The 15,652-nt window shown below is 47.9% G+C and overlaps 1 protein-coding gene across 10 annotated transcripts in view; it reads left to right on the top strand.

Annotated features, from left to right (window-relative positions):
- Positions 1-15,652, top strand: part of Frmd4a (FERM domain containing 4A) — a 588,018-nt gene that overhangs the window by 501,041 nt on the left and 71,325 nt on the right. For all 10 annotated transcript variants that reach the window (XM_087590786.1, XM_087590788.1, XM_087590784.1 and 7 more), the window contains 4 exon segments: positions 2,534-2,617; positions 7,243-7,308; positions 7,973-8,030; positions 9,601-9,687. In XM_087590786.1, the coding sequence (XP_087446912.1) occupies positions 2,534-2,617; positions 7,243-7,308; positions 7,973-8,030; positions 9,601-9,687 (295 nt within the window).

The raw sequence follows: 15,652 nt of genomic DNA, 5'->3' as shown, positions 1-15,652 counted from the left end.
GTGCCTGAACTCTGGTTTCAGCTCCACAAAGATGCTGCTCCCTACTTTTCTTACAATATATCCCGGCAGCTAAAACCGTGCCTAGCAAGACTGATAGTTAAGGACCCACCCTCAGCACTAACCAGCCATGGAGTCAAACTCCCCGTGCTTGGGTAAATTTATAGTTAAGTGGACAGAGAAGACCTTCTGTGTACCACTGTGGATCCTCAGGTGTTTAGTCAACCGAATGTCGGCTGAAGTTAGGCCTCTCTGACATGCAATTTTAAACCGTAGTTGATAACCTCATTTTCCTAAACACCAAGGGCTTCCCTCTTTGAAAAGCTCTGTTAGCTTTCCATTGTCTCTTGGAGGACCTTGCATGCGACTAAGCTATCATTGAAGGTTCTCAAAATCCTGTTTCCAAATCGTCTTTCCTGTCCCATTGTCTCCTCACATGTCAGCCACTGTGATTGGGCTCTCCTAGTCAGGTTACACACCTGCTTTGACAGTAAACATGACCTCTGCACCCTCTGTTACACAGAGTCATCCCCAAACCCTGTCTTTACACCAGCTCCAAAAAGGCCTTTATTTCCCCCAAACGCTTGCCTTACTATGTTAATATATGACGTTATTTCTCTACCCACGCTACCAGTTATCTTTGAATGAACACCACTCATTTTCTTTTTTGTCCATTTATTTATTCATTTATTCACTTTACATCCCAATATCAGCAGCCCCCTCTCCTTCCAGTCCCCCCACCTTTATCCTCCCCTCCCCTCCTCCTCAGCTACCTGTGAGCACATTTGGGGTAAGGACTGCATCTGATCCCACCCCTCTCTCCCCTGGTGCTTTCTTTATAACCCTGAGGGTGCTGCCTTATGACCAGTAGATGACAAACCCTTTCCTTACTACATAGACTAGATGGTGCAAGCTCTTGGGTACACGGAGTCAAACACTTGAGAATCCCTGGCTGCTTCAAGATGAATATGTAAACATCCCTGTCCTTATTTCTTAATAAAGTTGGGACCAGCCAACAACTGTAATGTTCCTAAACAGCCAGATGATTCCTAGACACCATGGAGAGAAACTTGGATTGTGACAGTTTCCCCAGTTGCAATTGGTAGTGGAGCTGCTGACGTCACTGCTGGTAGTGTTGTTTCTTCTCCTGATACAAAGACCTTTTGGATCCTTACATTGACAGCATAGGTTTGAGGGTGACTGCTCTCCAGTCACCCCTGGAGCTCTACACTTGTGTCTGTGGCCTCCCAGTCCCATTCCTCTATGTTTCTCCTCTCTCTCCCCCTTCCTCCTCCCTCTCTTCTTCTCCCTCTTCCTCCTCTTCCCCTCTTCTTCCCCCTCTTCTTCCTCCTCCCCTTCCTCCTTTCTTATTTATGTGCCGATCTCCTTTCTGTTGCTTTTATATGGTATAGACCAGGCTCCTGGTGGCCAGTGCTTACCTAGCTTTACATGAACAACACAGAAAGCTGCCAACAACCCAGGTTAGTGCTATGTAGCTAATGCAAGTCTCCACAAGATGAACCCTGGCAAGCCCTGCTGGGGCTTTGGGGGTGGGCCCATTGCAGGAGACAACTATTTAGATGCTGGAACCACGGCCAAGTGTATATTGTTGATGGCCCTGGAGACCGAGTGTGGGTATGGACACCACAGGGGACCCCCCCCCAGCATAAAGGGCTGCAGAACTGCTAAGTGACTAGACATGGGTGTGTATAACCCTTGGTCTGTGGTTGCATAGCCGTAAGAATAGCTCAGCACAAAAAACTGAACTTGGAACATCAAGAGACCTGGTGAGTTTACTTCTGTGACTCTGATTGGGTGGAATGAGTAAGAACCTTGTAGGTGACGGAGTCATTGTTTAAAGTGCCAAAGGCTGATCAGGCTTGGGACTCTAGAGGGTAGTTAAGCATGTGAAGAAGGTTGGCTGAAACAGGGAGGTTTAAACTATCTTCCTACCCTGAGCATGTGTGAATTTATGAGAGCTGACACTCCGATTCCAAACCAGCTGTATCAATCCTCCTGATGATGCCAGATAATCTGCTTCCCACTTGCTACGTAGTCCACAGGCTTGTTCAAAGGAATGGTAGTTACACATCCAGAATGGGGTGAATCTAAGCCAAGACTCTCTGCACTGTGAATTAGGGGGGCAGAAGGTGCTCCAGCGATGAGCTGAGTTGAGCCCTTTTTGAGTCTGTGAGCCCAGCTACGGGGTCCTAGAAGCTTCTCCTGGGACACACCCCATGGGATCCCTTTATTCATACCCACTGCTGCTCAGAACTGAGCCTGCAACAGTGTCTGTGAGGGCGGGGATTCTGAGGCTCTCCCACGTCTGCATCCCCGGCTCTACACAGGAAAAAGAAAGGTTCCTTAGCTCCACATGCTGTGTTCTTTCCCCATATGTTGTCACATAAAAACAAAGCCCCCCTCGTCTCCGTCAACAGCCACATAAGGGAGCAGATGTCGGGCTCTCAGTTGGTCGGGTGCTGTGAAGTAGATTTCTCAGAGGGTGAAGTGATGTTTCTTGACATTCTCTTTTCAGCAATGAGGTGGTGAGAAGTGACCTGAAAAAGCTGCCAGCCCTTCCCACCCAAGCCCTGAAGGAACACCCCTCCCTGGCCTACTGGTAAGACCCCCATCCAGAACCTTCCCAGGAACAAGTTTCCCCTTCCAGAAGAAGGGCACACAGGGTTTGGCTACCAGAGGCCTCCCGCCCTTCCCACTATGTCAAGCAACTTAGGTGTTCAGAACTAAGAGGTTTCAGAGTCAGAGGTAGTGGTCTATACCTATAATGCCAGGATTCTGGGAGGCTGAGGCAGGAGGATTGCAAGTTCTAGGTTAGAATGCTGTCTCTGGAATGTGGGAGGTCTGAGGGGTTAGAGAAACCGGGGCATCATTTCTTTGGCAACAACAAGAAGATGCAGGTTCCTTGTTTTCTCCCTGGTGTTTTCTACCTCCTTGATTTATAGCCTCCTTTGCCACTTTATGCCATAGCTCATGGGCAGAGCCCTGAATTGCCCAATTCCGTGTGGTGATTTAGGCATTTGTAGTTATACCTGGATGGAGCAGGGGCTCACATTCCTGAGGACGGTGTTGGAATCCTGCTGGGCACTTCTGTGCTGACCTCAGACCTCTCACAAGGACAGGAACTGTTCCCTGGTGTTTCTTCCGATGCCTTCTCAGAAAGCTGTGCAGCTGCTCCTAGCATAAGTCACAGTCATGGCAGGACGCCTGGTGGTACAGACCCACAGCCCCAGATTCTCAGAGGGCTGAGGCAGGAAGGTTGTAAATTGAAGGCCTCCCTGAGCTACAGAGTGAACTCAAAGCCAGCAACTTCATGAGCCCTTGGAAAAAAAAATTCTTTTTAGAGGTTGAGATGTAATTTGGTGGTGCAAGTTTGCCTAGTGTGTGTGAGGCCCTCTGTACAAGAAAGGAGGAGGGAAAAAGAGGAGAGGGAAGGGGAAGGAAGAAGAAATGGGAGGGGAGGGACCAGGAGAAGGGAAAGGAAGGAGGGGAGAGGACAGGAGAGAAGGGAGGAAAGAGAGGAGAGGAAAGGGGGAGAGAAGAGGAGAGGAGAAGGGAGGAGAAGGGAGGGGAGAAGACAAGAGGGGAGGGAAGGAGAGGGGAGGGGGAAGACAAAAGGCACTGAAGAAGTTTTCCATAGTAAACCACAACACAGGCCTAACCACACACTTATAAATGCATTCTAAAATTTGTGAACTCGTATCCTACCCTGTCTAGACACTTCCAGCAGTAAATAAACTAACTATTCCCTTATTTAAGTAGACTTAAGATGCCTTACAATGGGGTAGGTCAGGTCATAAGGCAGAGAGTTCTTTAGTGAGATGAAACCCATACTCAGAAAACACCTTTCTCTGAGAAGCCCCACTCCTGAAGAGCTGGACTCCAAACTGTGAGTCCCTTTCAGTACGCACCATACCTCAGCTCACCGCTGACCTGGCTTAGCCTCAGCCTTCCTTTGGTAATATAACTGTAAATAAAGACTCCAATTCAAAACCAAACTGCGTGATATCAGTGAATCGAAGGCCAGCCTGGGCTACATAGTGAAACATTGTCTCATTTAAAAAGACAGAAAGCTACAAGTTCTCACATGCACACTGGGGAATAGGAGAGCCATGATGCTGGTCCACCATCTGGAGTCAGAATCAAATTCGACCTAATTCATCCATCAGTCCTGTCTTCATTTACTGTCTAACGTTATTAAACCAACCCCCACGCCCAGTGCTGAGTTCCCCGTGCCTCCCCCTCTCTCATTCTGGCCCATTGTTACATTGTCTCCGCCAGATCGTCTCTGTTCATGTAATTATCAATATAGAAAGCCCTTCTGGCTCCGCTTTCTGCCTTTCATCAACTCGAATATCTCTACCTGAACAGTTTGCCCACAGCTGCCATCTTACCAGAACATCCCTTAGTACATGACCAGGCCAGCCCTTCCCTAAGGCCTTACCCAGACGCATGCATGTGCAGACAGAGGTCTAATGCACCACAGGGAGAGTGGAGATACAGAAGCCAGGCACCCTCAGTGTCACCTGACCCTAAAAGAAGCTGTGGCCTTTTCCTCTGTCCCCACCCTGATGCCTTGTACCTCTGCTTGTGGCTTTCTCTGATTTCTCAACCTATTTCCGTGAGTTTTTAAAAAGCAGGGACTTAGCAGGGAAGACGCCGTTTGTATAGATACAGCACGAAAGGAGAAGCTAGTACACAGAGCTTCTCCGCACTTGCCCAGCTTCCCCACTCAGCATCACAGTTGACCATGACCCCTCTTCCTCCTCCTCCATGCCACGAAGTCTCAGGTAGACCTTGTTGTTCCTGAACCAAGGACATAGATCCCCATTCTTCCTGGCTTTTCATTCCCACTGGCACTCAGAAATACAGTGACCATCCTTTGTGCCAAGACTGGCCACCGGGAGCCCTTTTGTGTGACATTCTGGTCAAGTCATGGGTTCCGTCACAGTACCAGACAGGTCCGTGAATTGTGAGGCTATAATATCTAGCTAGCCCCTCTCTCCATGTGTACAATGGGAGTGACCACACCAAGCTACTTCAGACTGTAATTAACTGAGTAAATAAGTCACGCTGTGTAACAGGAAGGCATACGAGGTTCACAAGCACACTGGGCCGTGGGGCCAGCCTCCTTTCCTCTGTGCATGGATTTCATACTATGTGATGACGTCCCTAACAAGGAGGCATCTTAACAGGTTAAGGTGAGACACCCAGGACTACAGAACACAGCAACATTAGGGCCTGCCTGGATTCTCCATCATGAGCCTGGCTATAGATGACCAGGCACTCCAATCACCTCTACAGTATATGCAATGACTGGAACTCTGTCTCTGTAGTCTGACAAGTCTAAGTTAGGGAACCCCAACACCAGCATCAGCACCACTGCCCCTCCTACCAGTCATGCATTTCTGCGCCCCCTTATCTGCGGAGTGGTAAGGTAACTAACTTCCCAACGAGACCTGGCCAGTGGGAAGGCGCCGTTCTGCCCTGGTGATACACGTTATATAATTACATCATACCCGACAGACGGCAGCTGGGGTTCAATTCCCTGTAACGTGTGAGTTTCCCGATGTGATTCTGTCCAGTCTTTAAGAGGATCAGACCTATTAGGGACGCAGTCTGCAGTCTGGGAGGAGCGCCCATCCCTTCCACAGTTTCAGGAGACAGGTGGGAACAGGTTGGAGCAGAGCCGGGACATGTTTGATGAGACTCCAGCTGGCATTGAGTGTGTCACCACATGACAGGCCCCTGTTTGGCTTAATGTGGAGGGAGAAGTGGAGAAACCGGAGGCGAGAGGAGGTCACCACGGTGGCTCACCAGATGGCTTCAGGCAGCAGGCAGCTGGACGAGGTTGGGGGCGGCAGCCCTACCTGCAGCTGTCAGGCCCCATGAGACCTTGCGGTCGGGCCAGGACAGCCGCCTGTCAGTGTTTGGGACTCCGTGTTGTGGATGTTTCCCAAGCCTTGCTTATATTTACAACACCATGTTGACTCTCAGTCTCCCACCCCCACCCTCAGGGAGGCTCGCTCCCAGCGCTAGAAAAGAAGTAGGCTTGAGTCTCCATTGGTTGGCTTGACCACAAGTTTGGAAGTTGACCTCACCAAAAAAAATTACGCCTGTGTGTGGTTGAAAGTGTGCCGTCAATAGGTCATGGACTCACAAAATGGGGCACCCCAGAAGATAGGAAGGAAAACAGAAAGAAGTAAGAGAGGGCTCCGCCTAAATTTATAGTGGACACCCGAGATCAGCTAAGGAAGTCTCAAGAGAGCAAACCCTGTAACCCGCATGCTTCCCACCGTGGTGTGCTTACAGAAAACTAAGAGACCCCTTGCTGGTGGCTGAAGAAATGACTGATTCAGTGGGGTTCAAAGCCAGAGTTATGGAGAGGGTATGGAGGATGAAGCTTTTAGGGTTGTCGTTAGTAGGTGGGACACAAGGCCTTTGGCCAATGACTGTCCCTATTTCTTTCTGTGGGCTGGCCCTGTGACCCCTGAGGCTGTAGCGGGAGCTGCTATTGTTCCCACCTATCTGGGCACCAGTCACATCCCTAGGAAGGCTGTGCTACTACCCTAACCACAGGCTATTCTGTCAAAGCAAATTTTGGCTAGCCGTGGTCACCAAGGAGCCATCTAATCTCCGGTTAATTTTAGAAGTAAAACCTCAGAAAGATAAATGTGCTGCCGAGTCATTCTATTAGCCCGTGTGCTGTTCCTTGGGAATCATATTAACCAGACCCAAATTCCAGAACTTTCTCTCCTTCTTGGAAGCTCCGAGTCCTTGACTGCTCAGAAAAGTTTGGCCCTGAGCATTGGGTAGGAGCGATATTACCATACTGCCCCAGACCCTGTGCGGACAGGCCCTGTAAATGAGGAGTGTCAGAAAGGAGAGCTGAGTAAGTTTAACCACGTGGCCCCTGTGACTGGCACCAAGTGATTTTAACACGGTATCTTACAAAGAACGCCCCCGTGCGCCCCCAAACCTGCATGCCAGTCTTATCCAACTGATGAGCAGTCTGAGATAAAGAGAACTTGAGTCCTGTGAGGAGAAGACAGGCTTTTCTACCTCCCACCGAGTCTTTTAGACTTCACATGAGCAGCATTGAGAAATGTCACTCGGCTGCTGAATTATTCTCCAAGGTTCTCGGGGGGATGGGCATCACAATGTCTTAGTGCTATGTGTGGGTGGGACGCTCACCTCTAATGCCAGAATCCTTTCCTCTGATTCTAGTGAAGACAGAGTCATTGAGTACTACAAGAAACTGAATGGCCAGACGAGGGGACAAGCAATCGTGAAGTAAGTGGCCCTTCTGAGTGCTCGCTAAGACCGTGTTTGGGAGGAAGGGAGACAGCTCAGTCAGTAAAGTGCTCACGCTGTAAGCAGAAGGACCCCTGATTCAGCTCCCCAGAACCCTCATGAAAAACCAGGCATGGCAATGTGCGTTGTATAATGGTACTAGTTAATGCCAACACCAGGAAGGCAGAGAGACAAGCGGGTCCTCACTAGATAGTCAGCCCAGCTCGATCAGTGAGCTCCATGTCACTGACACCCTGTGAAGAGTGACGAAAGAAGGCATCCAACATCAGCTTACACGTATGTGCACTTATGTATGCAGACACACAAACCCATGGACACATATACACATACACACAACGAACACACAAGACTATGTTTGAGTGTTAGTAGGCCATACATCAGGTTGTTGATTTCTGCTTAGAAAGATATATAGGAAGAAGGAAGTGTATCCTAAACTCCAAGTTAGTATCCACTTCAGAACCTCAAAGCCCACAGCAAAAGAACATATATATATACATACATATGTATATATGTATATGTATGTATATGTATATATATGTATATGTATGTATGTATATGTATATATGTATATACATATATATGAATGATACCATTTCTGCTCACTAACCCTTCTGTGTTTTGTTTCTGTGCACTGTCTCTGCAGCTACATGAGTATCGTAGAATCTCTCCCAACCTACGGTGTCCACTATTATGCAGTGAAGGTGAGTGAACTTGTTTGCCGAAGCCTGTCCACCCTGTCCCTAAAAAGCAAGCAAACAGAAAAGCCTCATTTTTCAACCTGAAGATTTTGAGGGGAATTGGAGTTGACGGAAGTTGGCTTGGTCAGAAAGATGGCTTGCCAGGGGAAATTGAGCAACTGAGTTTTATCCCTAGGGTATTACCACTTGATGGAGTAACCCAACAGTATCTTATCCCTTCCTTCCTTTCAGTCTCCGAGGAATCCTGGGAAATCAGGGCTTCGGGGCCTCTCACTAGCAAAGTTCCACCAAATGCAAGGAACTAGAAACCAAACACTTGTGGGGGATGCTGTGTCTCTCTTGGAGGTCCAATGCCAGGCAGTCTGCTTTCCAAGGAGGAGGCAGAGCCCCAGACTGTTTTCTTGAATGTGGCAATGTCCCCTGCAGTGTGACATCAGCTTCATTCTAAATTCGCCTCTCCGTTCCGTCCGCGCTTAGATCTCTTTCCCACACGATAGACAAAGATGACTGCTTTTCTCAAGCCTAAGTTACAGGGTCAAGAGCAGGGTGACCTGACACCTAGGAAGGTGAATCCCCTCAAAGCCAGCCCCTAAGTAATGTTGTGCCACTGACCCCAGAATGAAGTACAGTAAAAAAGGGGGCTCAGAATCCCTTGTGCCACATATATGTCTGTCTGTCTATCAACTCTGTCTATCTATCTATATATCTATCTATCATGTATTTATCCACCCACCTATCCATCTACCTCTTTCTTTCTCTCTCTCTCTCTCTCTCTATATATATATATATATATATATATATATATATATATGCAAAAGGCTCTAAGAGTAATCCTCAGTACTTCAAATAAATAAATTAATTTTAAAAATAACTAATTTTAAATGGAATGGGTAGCTCAGCGATAGAGTTCGTATTTGATCTGTGGGAAGCCACAGATTCAATCCTCCCTGACACACAAAAAGATTGTTTAAAAAAAAAAATGACACATTCCTGGAACTTCAAATAATCTTTTGTTTTCAAGTTTTATTTCCTTTTTCTTTAATCTTCATGATTTCCTCTTGAAGAGGTAGAGATGGAGGCTTCGTTGGTAAAGTGCTGGCTAATCCTAAGGACCTGAGTTCAGGTCCGCAGCACCCAAGTCAAATGTCCAGTGCTGGTGAGGCAGAAACGGGGAAGGAGGGGGCTGGGGCTCTCAAAGCAGCCAGTGCTAGCCGCCAGTGTCAGCCTGTGGTCTCCACATGTAAGTCCATGCACGTACGTATACGCCTGTACGCACACAAACAGGTCCACGTGCTTATACCAAAGAAGTAAATAAATAAATTAGGGATGCAGGTGTCCTAGCTGTGATGCTGCTTAGAAATGGAACCAACTGGCACGCTCAGGTTTGGTCCCTGTCCTCCTCACGTAACTGAGCCAGCATTCACACCTATTAAGATATAAAGTAGAGGTAGGTCCCTTCTACTCCAGAGACACTGCCTTTTCCCTTGCCATCAGCTGAGCCAGGAAATCCCTTCTTGTTCTACGTTTGCCTTCTCCAGCCCCGTGTTGACCTATATTCCTTTTGACATCCTAGGACAAGCAGGGGATACCGTGGTGGCTGGGACTGAGCTACAAAGGAATTTTCCAGTATGACTACCATGATAAAGTGAAGCCAAGGAAGGTAAGGGCCCCTTCTCTGTGGGTCCAAGGGTTCTCTTTTGAGAGAGAAAGGGGGTAGATATGAGTTAACATTGCGCAGCCTAAGGGCTCACCATGCAAGTGTGCGTATATATATAAATTACTCCACTGTAATCCTATCCAAGTTTCCTGGGTAAATATTTTTCTCTGCCTGTCTCTAAGGAAACCTAAGGTGTTATAATTATCTAAGGTATGGTGTTTGGCTCCGTTCTCCAAGAGCAGATGGGTGAACAGGCTCTGGGGGCCCATTGGGTATGTTCCTTTTCTTGGGAGGTTACGTGTTTAGGCAAAATAAAGGAATCTCTCTTGAATCCTGAGGGCAATCTGAGTTCTCCCTGGTGGTTTTTGGAATAAGGTCGTAGGTCATAAGAGCTCAAGGTCATAGGTCAAGGAGATATGAAAAAAATAGAGTAAGGAAAGGTTTTGAAAACTTGACAACTACCTTTCTGGCATCATACAAGTAAACAGAGACTAGGATCATCTGCCCCAGAGAAAGGGAAGTCAGGTCACTGGGAATGGAGACGTGTTTGAATTTTGTCTTCGTTGACACACTTTCCCCAGACCAGAGCAAACAGAAAGTGTACAGTGGAAAAGTGCTTTGGGAGTGAGAATGCACCATTGGTCCACTGCAAGGCTCCCAGACTGCTACCCGAGCTTCAATATCTGTGACTAGGACAGAAACACATCAGGGCTGGTCGGACTCTATGAAGTTAGCGTCTGTCCTTGGTCGCTTTCTTCATTAAATTGGTAGTGGGACACCCAAGGGACGGTAGCGAGCAGGCACTTAGGTATTCAGTTGGAGCTTGAGTATCAAGGAGTCCCAAAGTAGACCTCAGTCTTGCTGTCAGCTCTATCGGTGGCTCTCGGTACTGAGACTTCTGTTTGCTGTAGCCCGGTGTAGGTGTTTTTTTTTTTTTTTTTTCTTTCCTTACTTTCTCTTAAATGTAATTCTAATGAAAGAAATACGATAGCACTCGATATAGGTAAAACACCAGAGACACATAATATGGGCTCAATAAATCATTATTAGCAAGACCCGATTTGGTTTCTTAAACAAAACAAAACAAAACAAAAGTTATCAACAGAACAACATTGGAGAGGGAAAGACAGAGAGCCGAATCCCAGAAAAGTCGCCGGCATTCACAGAAGTCCTTGGGATATCAGTCCGATGCTGATCGTGTGGGCTCAGGTACAATTTGGGGGTCCTTGGGAAATAAATGCTGAATATGAAGTTAGGAACCATTCTTTCAACCCCCCTCAGGTCAAGTGATACCTCTTCTTCATCAGCTTTGGGGTGACCCATGTGTCTAAAATGTTAATTGGACTCAAGGGCCAAACTGAAGAGTGAACCAGGAGCCATAGTTGTGAAATCCTGCCTGCGGGGAGTCAGGGGAAGAGTCCTTTTCTTTTTACTCGACATCATTAGCATCACAAAAATAGGAGAAGCTCTGAGCAGCTTGGAGCATCAGAGCTCGAGCTAAAGGTGTACACACCTGCCCAGCACAGCACGTTTGCATATAAAGTGATCCAAGTCCCTCCTTGGTGCCTCCAGACCACCATGTGTCAGGAACTCTCTTGGGTCCACCCAGTCTCTGTGACCCTCCACTGTGCACGTAGGAAGCATTGTGAGGATATCCGAGGGTGTCTGGAGATAGCCATGGTCTGTGCTTCCTGAGCTCAGGCTCGGGGGGGGGGGGGGGGGGGGGGGGGGAGGTGGTCAGGCTGTGGCTGCGTCCCTAGGGGTGAGAACTGGAATGTTCCCAAGCACAGGATGGTGAGTGAGCTCCACGAGGGATGGCCTCCAGGCGGTAGCACGCCCTTCTGGCACTGGGACCCAGTTCATCTCCAACACCTAAAGCCTCCAGGGATACCAAGGAGATGATCAGTGCCAAGATCTAAGTACCTGGGGGCATCTGGGGCAAGAACTGCCTGTCCTGCCCAGGCAACTCTTCCCAGCCAGCAGCAAGCAGAAGCCCTCGCTGACACTCTGACCCACTTACGGCAGCTGTCACACGGCGCCATAGTACTGAATGCCAAACTTCAGGTTGAGACAATGGCAATGCTGGGCACTCCCTTTCTTTGAAGGGCTGAGGGCTCTCCTGTACTGTGCTACCTCTGAGCATCCACACAGGTTTTCCCACAAGGCTCATCAGAAATGTCTCTCCAAGTCCCGGAGAGTCCAGAGAGAATGGCCATCTCAAATCAGACAGGACGGTAGCTCTCGTTCTCCGGGTGAGATGTGGTTCACCATTCTGGTTTCAGTAGCCACCCTACGTCAGAGTCCCACTCTGAGCAGCTTTGGAACGGTGAAATGCAAAGTGAGGGGGCTGCCAGGCCTGGGTAGAAGAAAAAGTTATGCTTCCTGCTATTCACAACCGGTAATGCACTGCCTGGATCACTCCAACAAGCAGAATCTTCTCTTCCTAAGTACAGCTCTGAACTTTATTTCAAAAAGTTTCTGAAAAGTCAGGTGTTGTGGCACAGGCCTATGACCCCAATATTCTCATCCTGGGCCACATATCAAGATCCTGTCTCAAAACAACAACAACAACAACAACAACAACAACAACAACAACAAAAACAAAAAAAAACTCAAACAATGAGCAAACAAAAAACAAAAACATAAACAAGCAAGCAAAAAACCAAAACACAGCAAACAAAATTTCAATTTAAAGCAAAACAAAAACAGATTTCTTTTCTAGCTTCCACTACCCCCACCCCCATGCACACACCCCAGCATGTTTTGTCAGAAACAAAAAGACACATAGGGACTTTTTTTTGTCTTTTGAGCGTGTTCAGAAAAAATTAGAAGTTCCAAATGAAAAGAAGTCAGCGCAGGAACCTGGTGGCAGGAACTGAAGCAGAAGCCGTGGGTGAAAGCTGCTTACTCAGCGTTCCTTCTTCTACAGCCCAGGACCACCTGCCCAGGAGTGGAACAGCCCACGGGAAGCTGGGCCCTTCCATAGCCCTCACTAATCAAGAAGACTTCCTACAATCTTGCCAATGGGCAATTTGATAGAGGTGCTTTCTCATTTGAAGTTCCATCATCTTCCCAGATGGCCCTAGCTTGTGTTAAGGTGACAAAAGTCACCCAGCACAGATGCCAGGCACCAAAGATTCGACCCCCAAATGCCCTAAAATAGCAGCAAGCAGGATTTAATAACCAAGTGAAATCTGCTACAGGAGTTCATCCTCCACTGACGCTCCTTGCTTGTTTGCACAGGTCTTATAGATGAGACAGAACTTTGAAAAGATGCTGAGAATACATTGTAACATGTTGTGTGAGCTTGCAGATGCCCTTCACGCACTCTCAGGAAACATCCTTCACCCAGCGACGTTTTCCCTTGTACCCTCCACCTGCTTGTAGACTTCAGCTCCTGTCAATCATCACATACCACAGCCATACGGAAACATCCCTCAGCTATTAACACTCTTGCTGATGGGCAGTCATCCTGGCAACCTTTATGCATAACGTAGAATCGGAGGAGGGAATGACACACTCACATACACATGTATACACATCTGTCTTGGTTTAGCATTGAAAATGAATGAGAGGACCATGGTGGCCAAAGAAGAAACATCCTGCCTCTCCGTAGGTTATGGCCTCCGGCCCCATCCCAAGTGCTAACCACCTTTAACATTTGTGTAGAAAAAAATCACTGCCTAGGTTGCTCTTGACCTCGGGATTAATGAAATGGTGCCTGGTAGATGTTTGGCCCTTGGGGATCTATCTCAATCTACCTCTTAGTTTGTATTTGTGGTCAACTACTGAGACTTTCACACACGTCAAAACCTAAAAACCACCCAGCAGCAGCGACTGGCTGTCTTGGCACTCCTCTAGTAATGCTAGTCCTAAAAGCAAGAGTATTTTTTTTTCTTTCTTTTCTGAAATGTGTGAATGAAAAAGTAAATCTCAAATATTTGAGTGGTCCTTATTGATTCAGCTGACAGGATCAAGGTCTTGGGGAGGTGGCATAAATAGGTCTGCCTCACAAGGAGCTATAAAGAAGAGGTTCCCACATTCCTTAGATCAAAGCCTGAGGGAGTAACAGCTGCTCTAATCTCCGTGACCATCAGCCCCCTCTGAGCAGGCCCAGTCACAGAGGTGTGGGTTAGTTGTGGCTAACGCTCGACTCTGTTACCAGCGTCAGGATTTGTGTGAAATCCTTCTGTTTCGAAACTGCCAGACCTGTGCACAGACTGACCCTCTGGTTGTCTGAAGCTGAGATATGAAGAAAACAGAAAATGCTAACTCGGTGGGGCTTTGAGATAGCCCAGTATGAAAGAAGAGACTCACAAACACCTCCCTACAGAGGTAGCGTTCATTAGCCATAAGCCAGCACTTGAGCAATTCTATTCCTCGAGGGTGTGTACTGAATGGAAGCTTTTCTGTGGGAAGGACTGTCCAGTCAGGCCTTGTTACGTCGTCAGTAGGCAGTGTTTACTTATTTATTTGATGTGCACTTAGGGGGGCTTTTATGTAAGCTTAGATGCACAATTAGGAACACTCCTGGGTCCCTTCCGAGGCATTAGGAGAAGGAATCAAAGTGACTGGGCAGCCTCTGAGCAGCCAGTGTGGCTTCCCGAGTCCTGAGAGTATTTCAAAGACAGGGAAGCTGGCTCCGGTATTTGATGGATTCTTGTCACACCCCACCCCCAAGATGAGTAAAGTTTTTTTTAAAAAATTCTATTAGATGATGAGACAGGAAGGGAAAATAATATTTACAGGAAATATTCCATTAGCTGTGAGCCGACTGCCGGCAGTATGACTCAGTCACTCAGATAAGGATGCTGCTCCTTGCTGACTTGGTCCAGCTTCTGTCTGGGCACCTTTGACTCATTTGCTGGCTGCAGAGGCCTCTGACTTTGCCTGGCCCTGGCTGGGTGCCTTGCCTCCTCCAGCCCACTTGCTTGTTCTCCCTGGAAACCACATCACCCTCCGTACAGAGCAGGGGAAGCTCTGGTTAATGTGTTTAGCATTCTCCGCATTTTGCAGCCTTTGCTCCTTCATGGTCCAGGATCAAAGAGCCTCCTCTTAGATCGGAATGCTAGATGAGTGGGCCTGCAAAGGTTCAGTGCCTGTGGGGGGACAGGTCCTTGCAATGGATCAGCAAGGATAGCTAGTCTTAAAGCCGGGGAGACAGACTAGGGGGACGGACATACGTTACCAGAAAGACTCCAGGAACCCCAGCATTTGGGAAGATGAAACGTGGAGTTTCGGGCCAGCTTGGGCTACAGAGCAAGACCCTGCCCCAAACAAGGGCTGTAATGTATGTAGTTCAGCAGTTGTGCACTTGTCTGGCAAGCCACCCCCCCATCGGCCCTCCCCACACACAAGTTCTTTTTAAATCAGTAACCTTCATGTCCACTCAGGGCCAAGGTGAATGATGGGAATTTGTTCACCACTGGTGTGGGGGTGGGGAGCTGTGACACATTGCCTCTCGGCATCTCTCTTGGTGATGATGAGGTGGCTGAAAGGCACAGAGAGGATGGATATAACCTAGTTTTCTCCGCCTTGAGTAAGCTTACTTCTCCAAGACTCTCCCATTGTCAAGATGAGGGTGCTCCTGCCCTTGGCATAGCAAATATCATTATAGGGTCTTTTATACTGAACATGAGAGACAGAAGGAAAGCAGAAACAGTGCCCCTTTGTTGAGAGGCCATTTCTTCCTTGGTTATTGAGTCTGGGAATCCAGGGTCCCTCTGTTCCCACAGGTTTCAGGGAGACCGTTCTAAGCATGCCCAGGGCACCAGCTCAATCATGCTCTTTTCTGGGAAGCTCGAGTTCCTATCAGCCTGTCACCTTTGAGGAAATTCTCATTTATCTTTCAGCAGGGAAAATTCAACATTGTCTCACACAGGCGGATAGGTCAGTTTCATGTGTTTGTTTTGAGGTAACAGCTCACTAGAGAACCAAGGCTGGATTAGAACTTACTGTGTAGGCCAGG

Source organism: Rattus norvegicus, chromosome 17 (assembly GCF_021556685.1).
Source record: "Rattus norvegicus strain SHRSP/BbbUtx chromosome 17, alternate assembly SHRSP_T2T, whole genome shotgun sequence".
Lineage (NCBI taxonomy): Eukaryota > Metazoa > Chordata > Mammalia > Rodentia > Muridae > Rattus > Rattus norvegicus.
Note: the sequence above shows the minus strand (reverse complement) of the source record. Positions and strands in the feature narration are given on the sequence as shown.